At 36.2% G+C, this 17,704-nt stretch overlaps 2 protein-coding genes across 5 annotated transcripts in view; one reads left to right on the top strand and one right to left on the bottom strand.

The window, feature by feature from the left end:
- The window catches only part of Liprin-beta (liprin-beta 1), a 622,086-nt gene that overhangs the window by 270,136 nt on the left and 334,246 nt on the right, over positions 1 to 17,704 (top strand). The window lies entirely within an intron of this gene.
- Positions 6,995 to 17,704, bottom strand: part of LOC148955022 (uncharacterized) — a 28,498-nt gene continuing 17,788 nt past the window's right edge. For all 4 annotated transcript variants that reach the window (XM_089099744.1, XM_089099766.1, XM_089099752.1 and 1 more), the window contains exon 2: positions 6,995 to 8,208. In XM_089099744.1, coding sequence (XP_088955870.1) covers positions 7,342 to 8,172 — 831 coding nt within the window. In that variant the 5' untranslated portion in view covers positions 8,173 to 8,208 and the 3' untranslated portion in view covers positions 6,995 to 7,341. The remainder of the gene's footprint in view (positions 8,209 to 17,704) is intronic.

The following is a 17,704-nucleotide window of genomic DNA, read 5'->3' as shown; positions in this document are numbered from 1 at the left end:
AATTATGCATCCGTACTAATCATGTATCCTAGCTTATGAAGTATCAGCAATGACAAATCATTTGCAAACTTCGCTCTGTTTTCATGCCAAGTCGCAATTTTGTTACACAGTATTAAACATCAGTATTACATCAGTTAAGAAACTGCTAGTCTCTTTAATTGGGACAAGTCCAGAATGACTAATCCCTCTTAATTTCTTGACAAGCCAGTACAGTACAATATTTTACGATGGCTGTGCCTTCCAGATTCTCAGCAATTTTGTCGTTGTTTTCGCTCCCCCTACAACCACTGTTACAAACAAAGCTGTCAACACCTATTTCAGTTTCTTGAAACTTCTTTCTGTCGTGGCTGAAACTGGTAGACCAGAGTTGAAAAGATTGGCTTGATAGCATGCATTTCTTTGAATAGAGTCTAAAAACAGTGCAATATATATATTGATTACATCGCTTGCAACCTAAATCTGGGCCGAAAAGCATTCCTATGCCTTTATATCTAACGTGATTTCTACAGGATTTAGGCTTTTCCCCAGAGCCATCTTTGTTACTTCAGAAAAGCGTTCATAGCTTTCATCCATTTTGCCCAATAGCTTTCGGCATGCTGGCTCCAGAAAAACAGAGTCGGCAGTTTGAGTCGGTTTCAAAATTAGGAATTGTATTTGAAAATGTTCGTTCAATTCGCCAGGGTTCTCAGCCAATCGGTTCATTATCTTATTCTTATGGCAAAGCCCTCTTTTACTCGCCCATCTTTTGCCGTTTTGGTTCATAAGGAAGTAACAAAGCAATAAAGCCAATTTTTTGAGGGGGAGGGAAGCTCTGGTCCCCTTCCATGGTACATGGCTAATCCATACATAAATCGTCTGTCTATGAATTTGACATTACTGTACTACCTCAAGCATGAAATCACTTCGGGGAGGGATCATTGTGGCTGTTGGAAATTCGGAAAAAAATAGACACTATATATATAAAAATCTTAGATCCTTTGACTAGCACAAGTGGAACCGTAGAGGCTATATAGACAACCTACCCACTTGTTGACAAATAGTGAACAATTTAAGTACCCGCCTTATCTCCTTTTCAGCTCAAATGGACTGCCAATTCAATGTCGTGATGGAGAAAATGACATATTTATTTTTTGTAGTCAATTTGCTATTTTGCACTTAAATCAATAATCAAAGCGACCCCAGATACACCAATATATTATTCCCCAATGAGTTGCCGTGGACAAGTAGTGGATAGCGAAAGCTACAATTTCCACAAAATCGGCAGTTGCTTCTGGCTAAACCAATATGATTGTAGAACCTTATCAAGATAGCCACAATTATTCTGTTAGTCTTATCATCTATTTTCATCAATCTTATCATTTTATTTAACCTTTCATTAGAAATTGAATAGGTAAAATCGCCACATTTACCGACTGAAACCAACATTTCTGCATGTCGATATATCAATGGTTGTCATGTCAGTATTTTCATTTTCTTTCATCTGACTTATTAATTTTAATATTCTACCTTATTCAAGTTAAACGATGACTCAATAAAGCAGTCCCGGTAAAATTGCAAGGCAATTTTACCGAGACACCAAAAATCGGTCAACCCCCCCCCCCCATCCGTGACGCTTCTGGAAACAATTCATTACCCTGGGGAAAAAGCCGATAACCTAAGATAATATGAATGCTATTTATTAAGGATTGTCACTTATGAATAATTGAAAGATTACATTAACTAGATTAATTTCTGAGAAACCCAAAATTAAGATGCAAGCTCCAGAAGCTACGAGGATCAAAACCCTGAATATTAGCACAAATTGCCATAATGGGTATAGAAGTTATTGAAACTGATCCTACCAAGCCGTCCAGAAAAGGAGAAAATCAAACTAGATTATGAATAACAAGAAGACACAAAATTAGAAAAAATTAAGAAGAAAACTTGCAAACTAATACTATCATTAAACCACGAACAATTGAAGTACCGAGGCCACAGAAACAAAAACATTTTTTGCCCCTTGAACCCATCTCAAGTCTAGGCCCATCAGCATAAAAAGGTGTTTTTCAATAAAAACTGAGCTTCGCTCTTTTTATAATTTCTAAGGAGATATATGGTTGCGTAAGTATCCACTTAACCGATTAAAACTGTCAGATTTAATATTTCTTTCCACTGTAAGGATTAGAAGCACTAGACATCAATATCAACCTGAAGCAACGTGTTACTAATGGTTTGATGCTATGTTTACTTCCAAGTACTGCTAGAAAACAATTTGGGTTGTTCTGAAGTGGAAAATTCTGAAATTTGACGCTTAACAAGCATCTTCCAACGCAATTTAATGTCAAACTTCTTTACAGATTGGGAAAAGTTGACACAAACTGTTTTTTCTTTACTCTTGATCTTTGGCCGATCAGCCATCTAGGGAAACTGAATCAAATTAAATATTATAAATACATTTTACAGTAGAACCCTACTCCAGTCCTAATTTTGTTGATCTGAAATTTAAATTCGCTACACCTCAGAATGAAAAAAAAACACAGAAAACACTTCTTACACAGTTTAACTAAAGAGAGCCTTAGAATCAAGAAAAGCATCTTTAAAAATTTAAAGGGTGTTATTGCTTAACCCCAAACCATATAAGGCAGATTTGTACAACTCGATGCCGGCTTTCTGATATCAAAGGAGTTCAAAGATCGATAAGGTTTAAAACAGTTACTTTTGGTCATCACCAAGACCTTTCAAAGTAAAAAAAAAAGACATTATCTGATCGCATAGTCGACTGATGAGACAAAAGTAAAAACTGGCCATGTTTAAATTTGATATATATACACATATATCCTAATCTATTCGAGGCATCACTGTTTACACCCTCCCAAGAAGTTCCCATTTACCTTAAATCTTTTCTTACGACTTCCTCTCATCCTCTTCAGAGACAACCTGCTTTTCATTTGGCCATAGACGGTTTGCGACAAGGACAATCAGACATCCTTCATCTGCAGAACATGAACTAGCCATCTCAACCCTTCTCTCATTATAGCCCTAGAAAGTGGGATTGAACCACATTTTTCATACAGCTTACTGTTTGAGATAGGGTCAGTTAGTCGGGTACCCAAAAAGATCCGTTGGCAATTTCTCTAGAAAATATCTAGCAAATCCTCCGTTTTACGGAGCGCTCACGCTCCAAAACAGTACTTGACCACAGTCATCACTGTAGCCTCCAATATTATAATCTTGGTTCACAGAATTATCTTCCTATTCTTCCAACATTTTTCTACTGAGAAAAAACAACATGGCCTTGGCTATCCTATTTTTAACATCTTCATTGCACCAACGTCTTTAATAACAATACTACCTAGGTAAGTGAAGCTGTCCACTTGATTGATCTTGTAGTCGCTCAAAATGACCTTTTCACCTTCACTTATTCCTAGTGTTAGCGACTTAGTCTTCTTAACAATAATTTTCAAACATGTTCTTGTACCCTGGACCCGCAAAACCTATACAAATTCATTAATTTTGCTAATATTTTCATCTATGTTACTTGAATCACCAGGATGATCTAAGTCTAGGAGAGCTTTACTTCCCCAATTGATTCCGGGTTCTCCCACTGTCTTTGCTGTGCTCTTTAGGACAGAGTCCATCAAAATGATCCATATAAATTAAGATAGGCCGCAATCCCTGCTCAACTTCTGATTTAATACGAAACTAGTTACTGACCTCCATTCCTACCTTCACTGCAGCAATTTTATTCTCATACGTTGCAACAATCACTTTACTGCATTTATCTGGCATACCATAAAAGGATAGGACCATTGCTAAAGGTCTTCTATCAGCTAAGTCAAACGCTTGTTCATGATCTATAAAACTGAGGACTAAAGGTGTTTTATGACTCATGCACTTCTCAATTATTAACCTAAGAAAATGTGATCGACGCATCCCTTCCTAAAACCACACTGTCACCAATGCTTCCTCACAAAATATATCCTCCTTCACATCCAAAGCGTCACAGATTTTTTCATTCTTTTTTACTTTACTGAAAAAAATTCAAATAAATATACTGAAAAAAATGTGCATTGCCCTTAAAATCTTAATTAATTTTCGATTTCTTAAAGTTATAAAAACGAAAATATTTAGAAGAATTTTTTCCAGTAAAGTACAAATTATATTCTGGCTTTAAGAAAGCATAGGGGTTTAGAACCCTACTCATATTAATTACTGCTCGTTTTGAGTTTGACTCTGTTATTTATTTTAATTTCTGTTTATTTTTGGTTTCATTTATTCATTGATACTAATTTGTGGTAATTTTGCGCTTGGTAGATTATTTGGTTCTATTTTTGGTTTAATGGAGTTCTATACCTTTCTTGAAAAACTTATTTTGTGGAAAGTTTTATTTAATTAGTTTCTGTTCGTTTTATATTGACATAGTCTTTTTCAGGGAAAAGACACAGCCTCTTTTTTGGTCGCTTTTTAACTATTAATAAGGGCACTAGCCCTCTCAATTCCTAATTAAATGAGCCCTTTTTGAAGTTTCTACGACAACGCTTTCTATAAAAACCTTATATGCCCCCAGGTTATAACTCGCCACCTTTGCCCTGAGGGTTGTCGGGGGATTTTCATCCTCAAAGACCTAATTTCCAGAAATTTAAACTACGTTGGACAAAATCGCTATTTCAAAATTTTATTGGATGTGATTGGAGAAATGGTGGGCATCAGAAGGGGGTTAGTTTCCCTTCATTCATTTTCGACTATTAAAAAGGCACTAGCCCTTTCAATTTTCAATCGAATGAGCCCCTTTTGAAGTTTCTGCAACAGCGCTTTGTATAAAAACCTTACATGCCCCCAGGGCATAAATTACATACCCTGAGGGCTGTGGGGAGGGGGTGTCATCCTCAAAAACCTAATTTCCAAAACTTTCAACTTCGTTGAACAAAATGCCTATCTCAAAATTTTGAATGGATGTGCTTGGGGAAATGGTGGGCGTGAGAGGGAGGTTCGTTGGCCTCCAATCACTTTCGACTTTTTAAAAGGGCACTAGCCCTTTCAATTTCCGATCGAATGCGCACTTTTTAAAGTTTTTACGACAACACTTTCTATAAAAACCTTACATGGCCCACGGCATAACTTACAACCCTTGCCCGGAGGGTTGTCATCCTCAAAGACCTAATTTCCAGAACTTTAAACTAAGCTGAACAAAATGGCTATGTCAAAAATTTGATTGGATGTATTTTGGCAAATGGTGGGCTCGAGAGAGGGGTTAGTCGTCCTCCAATCACTTTTGACTATTAAAAAGGGCACTAGCTCTTTCAACTTCCAATCGAATGAGCCATTTTTAAGTTTCTACAACAACACTTTCTATAAAAACCCAGGGCATAACTTACAACCCTTGCCCTGAGGGCTGTAAGGGGGAGGGGTTGTCATCCTCAAAGACATAATTTCCAGAACTTTCAAACCTGGAGGAACGTATTACCTGGAGCGAAAACTTGATCACTTGGATGGCCCTCATATGGCGCAGATCCATTAGGCCTAGGTCACCTTTGAGTACCAAACTACTAAAATTATTTCAGAGGCCTATAACTCTCTTAAAATAAATAAACTGAAGAGATTCTAGTTGTTTGACCACAGCAGTCCCTCACAACTCGCGACCATAATGAGCAACAGGTAGGACTTTGATTGCAAATAGATACTTTGGCATCTTCATATTTTTTATTCCCATGATACGTTTTTGCCGAAGCAGAGCACAAGCCGCTGCCTTACCACGTGAAATCATCAGTTTAATATGCTCGGTCCAATTCCCACTTGCTGCAACCACAAATCCCAAATATTTATACTGGGGGGACATTGTGCCAACATCGTTCTTTACTTAGGCAGCGCTATTGCGCTGCCTATGATATGGAAAAGAAAAAGATTTTCAGGAAAAGACAAGAAAGACAAGGAAACAGAAAGATTTTCAGGAAAAGACAAGGAAGTTACAGGAAAAATTTTTCCAGTAGCTTTATCTTGGCTTAGCACATTATCAAAATGTTCTACCCATCTCTTTTTAACTCTTTCCGGTACTATTCTGTTATTGCAAACACACCCAAGAAGTTAAGTTAATCCTAATGAAATATAACAAACATGATGAAAAAATAACACTTTAGAAACAAAATTATGGAAACTTAACCTAACCCAACCTAACATATCTCCCTCCCTAATTTACAAATATATGGCCCAAATTATACAGGACCAATGTATTCTGTCTAAGTCCAATGCATTGTATCACCCGTCACTTGTTTTTTTTTTTTTTAGATTTTAAACCAGTTTTCTGAGATGTAACCTAAGTGTAAGTCTTGTTAGTGTTTGAAATAACCGACCAGTACCCTCTTTCCTTATAACTAATGATGGCCCCGTTCCCGTCTTTAACTGGGACAAGTCCAGATTGACAATTCCCTAAAAATTTATTAACATACCCGTACAATATTTTACTATTATACCGTCCGCCTGTATCTTCCAGATCTTCAGCAATTTTATCCATGGCAGCCATTTCACACCTCCTTAATTCATATTCTAATAGGCCTACTTTTTCGACTTACTTCAGGCATCTCTTATTTTCATATAATCTACCGCTCCAATAATTTTCGTAAAAGTCCCTCCTCTAAGACACCATCAGCGACTTCAGAAACTGTTTTCCAAAAATTATTCCATCCATCTTCTACATTGTCAAAGTCTAAACTCTCCGCTTTTGTATTCAACCGTTCCTGGAAAATTCCTCTCAAAATTCTTATCCTGTAGTCTACTAACGTCATAGCTTCCCGGAAGGTAACGTTCCGTCATAGCTACCCATCCTAAATTTCAGCAAGGAAAGAAAATCTATTGCAAAAAATAAACGTACAAGAACAATATCTGAAGCAACAAGTTTATGTAATAGAAAGAGTTCATTACTTGGGATTTAATATTAATGAGAAGCACACTTTAGGTAGCCATTAGCTTAAGTGTACAAATGCAGACTCAGTTATGAATTTGAACTAATGATACTTGACAATCATAAGAACATTGTTATATTTGATTTAGCAGTTACAAAAATCTTAATACAAATATAAATGATTATTTCACATTAGCTAATGACGAAAAAAGCTTCTTCTTGATAAACTCATAAGTAGTTTCACAGTATTTTTTTTAAAGATTGTTCAAATTATGACAGATACCATAGCTTTTTGCAATAAATTGCCTTGGGCCCACAACTGCAAGAAAATAAGCACATTTGTGCACAGAAATTACTAATTCAACCTGCTGTTTATTTTACATACTTTTTGGCCAGAAATACGCCATAAAGTTGACACTAATACATTACGTCAACTGTATCACTGAACATGGATCCAATAAACCTTTTTACTTCTTTGTCTGTGGCTTTGAATTCTTCTTTCTCTCCTGTCCTGGAGAATTCTTGGGTCTCAATTGTTCCTCCATTGTAGGCACTGTCTCTTCTTCTTTGGTAAATCCCTTAGCTGTCTGTCGAACATTTGCAATATTTGCCAAAATATCCGTTTCAACTTTCAAATCTTGAGGCAAGTTTGGATATGGGAGATGATCCAGACTTCCCACACCTTGCCCATCTATATGTTGTTGTCTCAAATGATCATGCAAATTAATTAAATTTGGTATGGTCCTGTTTCTAAATTTATTGGCGAATGTCTCTGTTATAGTTGCCAACGTATCACCAGCTGTATCTTTGTCAAAGCCCCGATAAAACCGCCCTCTAGCCACAACAGCAGCGAAAGCATTAAATGCTTTTAATTTCAAAATCACAATAAAACAATCAATATGTTTGCCTTCAATGAGTATTTTCTTCAGAAGTTCTATATTTTTACAATCATCAAGAGCTATACTGATTCGGACTGCTTTTTCGCCATTTGATGATACTGATTGATTTATAAAGAGTGCATACATAGTGTAGATCGATAAAATCCGGGTGGGAAGATGGTATCGGGATGATAGCCGATCAACTAAAAAATCAAACGCTTCATCCAGAAAGTGAATAGAATTCTCCGGCAGAGATAAAGGATAAGTGAATTTATCCATACTTTTCATCTTCCATTTATTCCGAAAAAACTCAAAGTCTGCAGCATGGTCAATCAGATACTCTTTATGTAATTCTGTAAAAGCTTGTATAAAAGGAGCTATCAGTGTGTACGTTTTAATGGAACTTGATTCTTCACCCATGAGTAACAGCTTGTGCTTGTGCAATTTTCACGAGATCTGAAAGTGAATAGAATTAGTCAAATTGCTAAACACCCAAACAACAAATAAAGGACACAGAAAAATAACCTTCTTAAGGATCATCTGAGAAACCCGTAGAAAAGCGAGTGCCAGCAGAAGCTTTTCAGGTGAGAAGGGCGGAATGATAAAAAGCATTTTTTTTTTGCTAGGAAAGTGCTAGATATTCCTCTGGATAGTGGACAATTTTTGAACCTGTTCCATCTTTTGGTCTTCCAGGTTGTTGAGATGCGTCAGTGTTTTTTTTACAGGTACGATGATCACATATGAAACGAGCATAAAAACTAAAATATATCTAAGGGTTTTTGCCTTTTTTTAAAATTAGTAAATAGGTTATTATGCAATTTTTTTTAAGGGGACAATAAAACAAGGGAAAACAAGTTCGATGTTAAAAGCTACTAATTACATTTCGTTTTTCTGCATTTAAAAAGGGCGATATAACAAATGGTAAAAAAACAACAACTATAGTTATCTTAATGAACCACATACTATACAGGAGCGAATCAGTTGAACCTGTGGATTTTAATAGATCAGTTTTGTAAAGCAATGATTAAAAAAAAATTACATACAACTTTTTCACCAAAAGCAACTGAAATTTCCTGATAAACAAATTAAAAAAACAAAAAAACAAATAAGCATGTTCAAGACCAATAAATATGAACAAAACAAAAGTATACCAAACAGCAAATATCTCAGAAGTGTATTGACCCTGTATATTGAATCTTTCTTTATTTAAAGATTTGAAGAAAAAAAACTTGTCAAGATACACAAAAAATTGCCTTGACTAATTCAAAAATGTCAGGCGTACTTAATATAACGTCATTCAATTTTATTTTTTTATATAATTTGTAAGGTGGTTATATTTTCTTCCGTTGAATATCCTTCAGATTGGGGGAATATATTGTTTACACTATTTTGATCGTTTTGGTTCCACTATATCCAATCAAGATATTTCGCTTGATGGTCTGATCAATACTATTCCATATCGTATAGGGCTATACAGGGGCATCACAACCAAAATTTTTTGGGGGAGGTGGAATAGACGCCGTCCAACCCCCTGTCATCTGTGGAAATTTGTGGCCAGACTGTAGAGGTAGTCAAGCAGTTTACCTACCTTGGTTCAATTGTCTGCTCAAACGGAAGCCTAGATGCCGAAATATCAGCAAGAGCGGCAAAAGCAAACTCTGTCTTCGGTCGCTTTCTAAAAACAGTCTTCCATAAACCCCAGATCAGCCGTCTCACCAAAGCACGAATATACTCTGCTTCGGTTGCCAGCATTATGCTCTATTCTGCTGAGACTTGGTCGCTGACTCAGACACAGACGCTGAAGGTAGATGCCATCCAGACGAAACACCTCCGAAAAATAGAACGCTCCCGATGGCCCGACAGGGTACGAAATTCAGAAATCCTCAGGTCCTTCAAACTCCCACCCCTGTCCGAGCAGCTTGAGTCTCGCTCGCTGCGTTGGTATGGTCATCTGCTCCGTCTGCCTGCTCAAACACCCGCCCGGCTCATCTTCGATTTCGACCCAGCTGCAAACGGCTGGAGGCGTCCTAGGGGAAGACCACACACCAGATGGGCGGACGTCATCCGTGATCGGCTCGCCTCCAGAAACATCAACCCGGCTGAAGTGACAACCCTCTCCCTGAACCGACCACTCTGGAGAAGACTGACGGCGCTGACGACTGGTTCCCTCTACGCTGGCGACGCTGCCGAGCAAGAGCTTTAAGTAAGTAAGTAAGAATAGATTTCATTGACTTTTTGGTAATTTTTACCAGCTGCTCATACTTCATCAAAACTAACATAGTATAAGTTTCTTTCATACTGCACAACTAAGAAAAGAACTGTTCCCTGTATTGTTCTACAAAAAGAAGTATTTAATAAACCAGTTACATCACCTAGCAAAACCACTTTAAGTAGTACTGAAAAACCCTGAGATTTTACCAAAAAAAAGGCATTTGTTGGCAACTTTTCGTGCTGTTTGTTAATAACAGATCGCTGTCAGAGTAATCCAAAAACTTTCCTTAGGTAATTGAACCAAATCCAACTCAAGATACTTATTTTTTTTACAGTGTGGGCTGCGATAAAGTTTGAGTTTTGTCCCAATTCTTTAAGAACGACTCTAATAACACAAGGGTCGTTTAATTAGAACAATAAGAAGCTTTTTTTAAAGTACTAAAACACTTTAGGGTAAAGAGCGAGGTGTTAAGAAGGAGATAGCTCCCTTAATATACGTAATAATTTCTGTTCGTTTTAAGTTTTAATGTTGCACTTTACCTCCAGTTAAAAAAAACTTGTTTTCTAGTATTTAATTTCTGATCGTTTTTTAATTAATGCCAGGAAATCTGGCCTCACCACCACGGAGAAATCTCCCTCCCCACGGAAATATCATCTAGACAATTCAATCCAGGTGAAAATTTGCCCCTAACAATTATTCTTAACAACTCCACGTGTAAAAGTGAGACGGAAAAAAGAAAGCAAGACATAGTTTCCCTTGATAAGTTCACCCCAAGGAAACTTCCCTCCCCATGGAAAAATCCCTCGTAAAAAAACAGCAGAAAATTCGTCCCCCCCCCCATACAAAAATGTATACATACTTCCTAAAAACAAATACTATGCGCAAACAATGGGGAAATTTTATAACTTAAAGACCTTTCCCCTGGAACTGTTGGCGGGGGGGGGGAGGGGTCGTCTTAATCCAAAAACATATTTATTGGGCCTTTCAACTATGATGAACAAAATGGCTATCTCAAAATTTGATTGGACGATTTTGGGGGGAAATGGGCGCGGGAGGGGTCTAGTTGTCCTCCAATCTTTTTGGTCACTTAAAAAGGGCACTAGAACTTTTAATTTCCTTTCAAATGAGCCCTCTCATGATACTCTGTGACCACTGGGTCGATCCGATCACCCCTGGGAAAAAAACAACAAAATAAATACGCATCCGTGATCTTTCTTCTGGCAAATAATACAAAATCCCACATTTTTGCAGATAGGAGCTTGAAACCTCTACAGTAGGGTTTCCTAATACGCTGAATCTGATGGTATAAGTAGAATGCTAATAATGAATTTGCATAGACATATAGGAATTACCATGCTATTTGCTTAGACATATCATGTTATTCTACAACGCCCCCGTACCAAACAGGTTTTTTTCTGATAGATATTCTATTCTACTGGTCATTACATCTTTCTATGCTGTAACCATCGGACCCTAAAGGTCCGATGGTTACAGCATTTGATGTTGTTGTTGTTTTGGACATGTACATGCTCGAGGCGAATGTTAAGAGTTTCCAGAAATAGGAAACAGTTAGATCACGTGTTTCCTTCTCAGCCAATCAGCGAGTCGGTTACATCCATTTAAGCAAATGATGTTGTTGTTGTTTTGGACATGTACATGCTCGAGGCGAATGTTAAGAGTTTCCAGAAATAGGAAACAGTTAGATCACGTGTTTCCTTCTCAGCCAATCAGCGAGTCGGTTACATCCATTTAAGGACAAGTTTTTCTGACGTAGATTTATAGTTCATGATATACAAGTTTTTTTTAGGTTAAATACGTGGTCATTCATCTGTAAGTTGATTTTTAAGTAGGTTTTTTTTTTTTAACTTGGCTAATAGGTTTTTAAACCTATTACTACGAACGCTACATGCATTCCATTTTTGCAACTAGGAGCGAGATTGTGTGATGCTATCAGACTGATTTCGTTTCATGGGTTCATTAATAGAAGGACTAATGTTTTTGAAAAGGGTAATTACTTCTTTAGTTTACGAGATTTGCGAATTTTTTTGCGAAAAGATATTTGCGTAAAGGTATTGCGATGGTTAAGAATGCCTCACGGGTAATTAAAGAATGGGATGCTTGCATCAACAATACAAGTAGAGATGACCCTAAAGGTCCGAACGGGAGTCCATATATGGGCATAGCCTCCCTAGGGAGACCACGGTGTTAATGGGGTCAATGACCTAAATTTCCATGGTCGATGTTGTTGTTGTTTTAAGTGCACGCTCTCAGCGAATGTCAAGGTCGATGTTGTTGTTGTTGTAAGTGCACGCTCGAGGCGAATGTCATGGTGTCCAGAAATAGGAACCAGTATTTGTTGTTGTTGTTGTTTTGGGCAAGTGCATGCTCTCAGCTAATGTCAAGGTGTCCAGAAATAGGAAACAGCATTTGATGTTGTTGTTGTTTTGGACATGTACATGCTCGAGGCGAATGTTAAGAGTTTCCAGAAATAGGAAACAGTTAGATCACGTGTTTCCTTCTCAGCCAATCAGTGAGTCGGTTACATCCATTTAAGATTGTGTGATGCTATCAGACTGATTTCGTTTCATGGGTTCATTAATAGAAGGACTAATGTTTTTGAAAAGGGTAATTACTTCTTTAGTTTACGAGATTTGCGAATTTTTTGCGAAAAGATATTTGCGTAAAGGTATTGCGATGGTTAAGAAAGCCTCACGGGTAATTAAAGAATGGGATGCTTGCATCAACAATACAAGTATAGATGACCCTAAAGGTCCGAACGGGAGTCCATATATGGGCATAGCCTCCCTAGGGAGAACACGGTGTTAATGGGGTCAATGACCTAAATTTCCAAGGTCGAGGTTGTTGTTGTTTTAAGTGCACGCTCTCAGCGAATGTCAAGGTCGATGTTGTTGTTGTTGTAAGTGCACGCTCGAGGTGAATGTCAAGATGTCCAGAAATAGGAAACAGTATTTGTTGTTGTTGTTGTTTTGGGCAAGTGCATGCTCTCAGCGAATGTCAAGGTGTCCAGAAATAGGAGACAGCATTTGATGTTGTTGTTGTTTTGGACATGTACATGCTCGAGGCGAATGTTAAGAGTTTCCAGAAATAGGAAACAGTTAGATCACGTGTTTCCTTCTCAGCCAATCAGTGAGTCGGTTACATCCATTTAAGCATTTGATGTTGTTGTTGTTTTGGACATGTACATGCTCGAGGCGAATGTTAAGAGTTTCCAGAAATAGGAAACAGTTAGATCACGTGTTTCCTTCTCAGCCAATCAGCGAGTCGGTTACATCCAATTAAGGACAAGTTTTTCTGACGTAGATTTCTAGTTCATGATATACAAGTTTTTTTTAGGTTAAATACGTGGTCATTCATCTGTAAGTTGATTAGTAGGTTTTTTTTTAAACTTGGCTAATAGGTTTTTAAACCTATTGCTACGAACGCTACATGCATTCCATTTTTGGAACTAGGAGCGAGATTGTGTGATGCTATCAGACTGATTTCGTTTCATGGGTTCATTAATAGAAGGACTAATGTTTTTGAAAAGGGTAATTACTTCTTTAGTTTACGAGATTTGCGATTTTTTTGCGAAAAGATATTTGCGTAAAGGTATTGCGATGGTTAAGAATGCCTCACGGGTAATTAAAGAATGGGATGCTTGCATCAACAATACAAGTAGAGATGACCCTAAAGGTCCGAACGGGAGTCCATATATGGGCATAGCCTCCCTGGGGAGACCACGTTGTTAATCGGGTCAATGACCTAAATTTCCAAGGTCGATGTTGTTGTTGTTTTAAGTGCACGCTCTCAGCGAATGTCAAGGTCGATGTTGTTGTTGTTGTAAGTGCACGCTCGAGGCGAATGTCATGGTGTCCAGAAATAGGAAACAGTATTTGTTGTTGTTGATGTTTTGGGCAAGTGCACACTCTCAGCGAATGTCAAGGAGTCAGAAATAGGAAACAGTATTTGTTGTTGTTGTTGTTTTGGACTAGTGCACGCTCGAGGCGAACTTTAAGAGTTCCCACGAATAGGAAACAGTTAGATCCCGTGTTTCCTTCTCAGCCAATCAGCGAGTCGGATGCATCCCCCTTTTCAACCAATCAGAGGGCGTATTATAAATTAGCGGCGGCGGGAATATGAAGAAAAGAATTTTTGTTATATTTTTATTAGTCTGTGAATAGAATTCAATAAGTTTTTAGTTAGCAGTGTAATAACATGAGTGACCAAGTTGAGTTAGAAATATCCTTTTATTGCAACTTTTCTATTTGTAAAGGACATTTTCATGATTTTGAGTATTCACATGAACCTACTGAATGTTTAGATAGCTTAGAGGCAGAGACAGATGGGAAGAATCTGGAGGAAACGAGAAGAAAAATTATATGTGACATGGAGAGAAATTTATATCGATTGCAAGTAAGCTCAGATAAAAGAAGGATTGATATGATAGAAAAGGAGGATCAATAGAAGAGACTGGTAAAAGAAGGCTTTCTCTATAGTGTAAAAGACAGCAGTGAAAACCCAAGGAAAAATGTGTATAGTGCAAGATATAACTCGGATTATTATGATGATTATGCTCCAAGAGAAGAGAAAAGTGGCCCTTTAAGAGACAACATAAGAGGTCATTCTACGAAAAGGATTTTAAGCAACGGAAACCAAGGTGGAAGTGTTCTCATATACCATTTTACGATAAATCCCATTTTTTATATGCTTGAAAAGTTTTATACCATAATCATACAATAAATTTGTTTCTGCTATTTTTATTTTCTCATACTAGATATGTATAGAATAAGGATACCAGCAGAGACTTCTGTACATGAATAGTTCAGTTTAATTAAATCACTCCATAGAGTAGGCCTACTATCAGTCCACAGCCAAGTATTTTATCAATGTTATAAAAAAAATCATTCTTCTATATATTTTTATTCAACTGTCAAATCAATATATATATATAATACTTTTTAAATGTATGACCTCATCATCCTCCACTACCTCGTCCTCAGTCGTAATTTCTTCATTTTGAGGTGAAGGTAACGTGATTATTTGAATGCTGTCATCATCATCATTGTCTATTTTAATATTACTCAGAGGGGGCATATCAACATATAGACGATCATCATCTTCGAAACACATTCTCCCTGAGGGTCCCCTCCTCACCAAATCATCTGATGTATACGATAGTCCAGATGATGTATAATGAACTTCTACCACGTCGTCATCATTATATGAACTGACAATCTCAGATTTACACAAAAGAAGCTCCTCACTTTCTGTGAGCTCCCACTCGGTCCATACATCCTAAAAAGGTCGAGAACACTATGACCAAAAGCTCTGTGGAAAGGTATAGTCTTCATGAATATACTGAGGAGTGTTCTATAAATGTAATAAACAGGGTTACTTATTATTTTTCATTTTATTTATAATTTTGTATTTCTAAAATTCATCAATTAGCCAGATATGGGTTTTTTTTATTATTTTTTACATACGAAGCGAGATTTAATGTCATTGATAGAAGCATGTATGAGATTCAATTTATCTGATAAAACCAAGAAAAAAACCTTTATAATAACTATGTTTTTAAATGAATAGTAAAGAGCTACGTCATTAAATCAAAGAGAGCAGAAATAAAGTTGAATAATTGCTTAAACGTAAATTTTCTGTAAACATACTTCTAATTAATCACTCCTAAAAAGGTAAGTATAGACCGCTCATCCTCTATGGTGGGGGAGCATGCACAGCTGTGTCCTTCTCGGTCGACTAGGTGCTGTAGTGAGTTGTTTTTAATAGGAGTACATTATTTTTGAAGATTTAAATGAATCAGATTAGTTAAACAAAGCTTATAAATAAAAACTCTATTAACAGTTAATTTTGTACCGACTACATAAATATTTAAGACCAAGTGCACCACGATGCACCATTGTGGTCTGAGAAATTCAAAAACTCAGAAACTCAATACATAGTTTTCGATAATTTCAAGTCGATTACTATCTAAGAATTTTATTTCTACAACACTTAGACCTTCCTTAGGTTGAAGTGCTGTTTTACATTACAAAATGGTAGAACATCCTGCATTACTTGAGTACATTATACGTTATGCCTCTAACAATTTTCCACATTAGCTTGATATGTTATCACGTAAAAAAAAAAACTATCAAATAAACACGTAAACTAAACTTGATGAAACTTGTATATTTGAAATCAGCATTTAAAGCTGATTCTTTGATGTATCTATTTGTATCAAAATTCCGTTTTCTAGAGTTTCGGATACCATTGAGCTGGCTCACTCCTTACTTACACTTCGTTACCACGAAATGTTTTATTAATTAAAAAACTTTCCACAAAATAAGTTTTTCAAAGAAAAGTAAAGAGCTACTACATTAAATCAAAGATGAGCAGAAATAAAGTTAAATAATTATTCAAACGTAAACTTATGTCCAATGCCATACTAGTTAAAGTGGCAAAAACTCTTTCCCACAAGAGGACACTTTTCAACTAAAAGTAAAGAGCTACTAAATCAAAGATATGATTAAATAATAACAAATAATTGTTCAAACGTAAACTTATGTTTAGCAATAAACTTATTAGAGTGATAAAAAACTTTTTCCCACAAGAGGACACTTTTCTAGTAAATGTAAAGAGCTACCAGACTAAACCAAAGATATGATGAAATAATAGCGAATAATTGTTCAAACTTAAATTTTCTCTATTACGGGAATAGTTTATTTTCGAACCATTATATCTATCAAAGGTTCAATACCTGAGTTAAACTAAGAGGTTTAAATTTCAGGAAAAAATTACATTTTGACAACATTTGACAATTTACCAAATTTAAAGTTTTGTTTAGTTTCAAAATGTTTTCTGTCACTCATCTTATTTTAATCATTCACAAACAATACTAAAGAAAACCACTTTCCACGGTTTATTTATTTTAAATTATTAATAAGGCTATTATTTCATTGAAATATACATTTTACATTTTTAAATTTCATGATTTTGATAAGTATCTTGTCCTTTTGGTGTAAATTGCAGCTGAAGGCTTATCGCAAAATCACTGTTTCAAGTTTTTTCATAATTATAGGATACGAATTAGAAACATGGGAATGCATTTTCATCATATTTTGCTTATTTTCGTTGGAAAAAAACACTGAAAAGTCATATTAAGAGCTATATTTTTGAGTTTTTCACTGAAAATTCCTTTTTCTTACCAAGCTCTGAACCCCTAATTGAAGGATATGAATTAGAAACATGGGAACGTAATTTCGTCGTAGTTTGTATATTTTTTTTTGAAAAAAAACTGAAAAACCATAATAAGAGCTATATTTATGAGTATGTAACTGAAAATTCATATTTCTGACCAAGTCATGACCCCCTAATTGAAGGATATGAATTAGAACCATGGGAACATAATTTCGTCATATTTTGCTTATTTACGTTAGAAAAAACACTGAAAAACCATATTAAGAGCTATATTTATGAGTCTTTCACTGAAAATTCTTTTTTCATACCAAGCCTTGATCTCCCTAATTAAAGGATCTGAATTAGAACCATGGGAACGTAATTTCATCGTATTTTGCATTTCCCACAAGAGGACACTTTTCGAGTAAAAGTAAAGAGCTACCAGACTAAACCAGAGATATGATGAAATAATAACGAATAATTGTTCAAACTTAAATTTTCTGTATTACGGGAATAGTTTATTTTCGAACCATTATATCTACCAAAGGTTCAATACCTGAGTTAAAC

Source organism: Artemia sp. Qi Xiang Cuo, chromosome 2 (genome assembly GCF_049724085.1).
Source record: "Artemia sp. Qi Xiang Cuo chromosome 2, ASM4972408v1, whole genome shotgun sequence".
In the NCBI taxonomy this organism is placed as follows: Eukaryota; Metazoa; Arthropoda; class Branchiopoda; order Anostraca; family Artemiidae; genus Artemia; species Artemia sp. Qi Xiang Cuo.
Note: the sequence above shows the minus strand (reverse complement) of the source record. Positions and strands in the feature narration are given on the sequence as shown.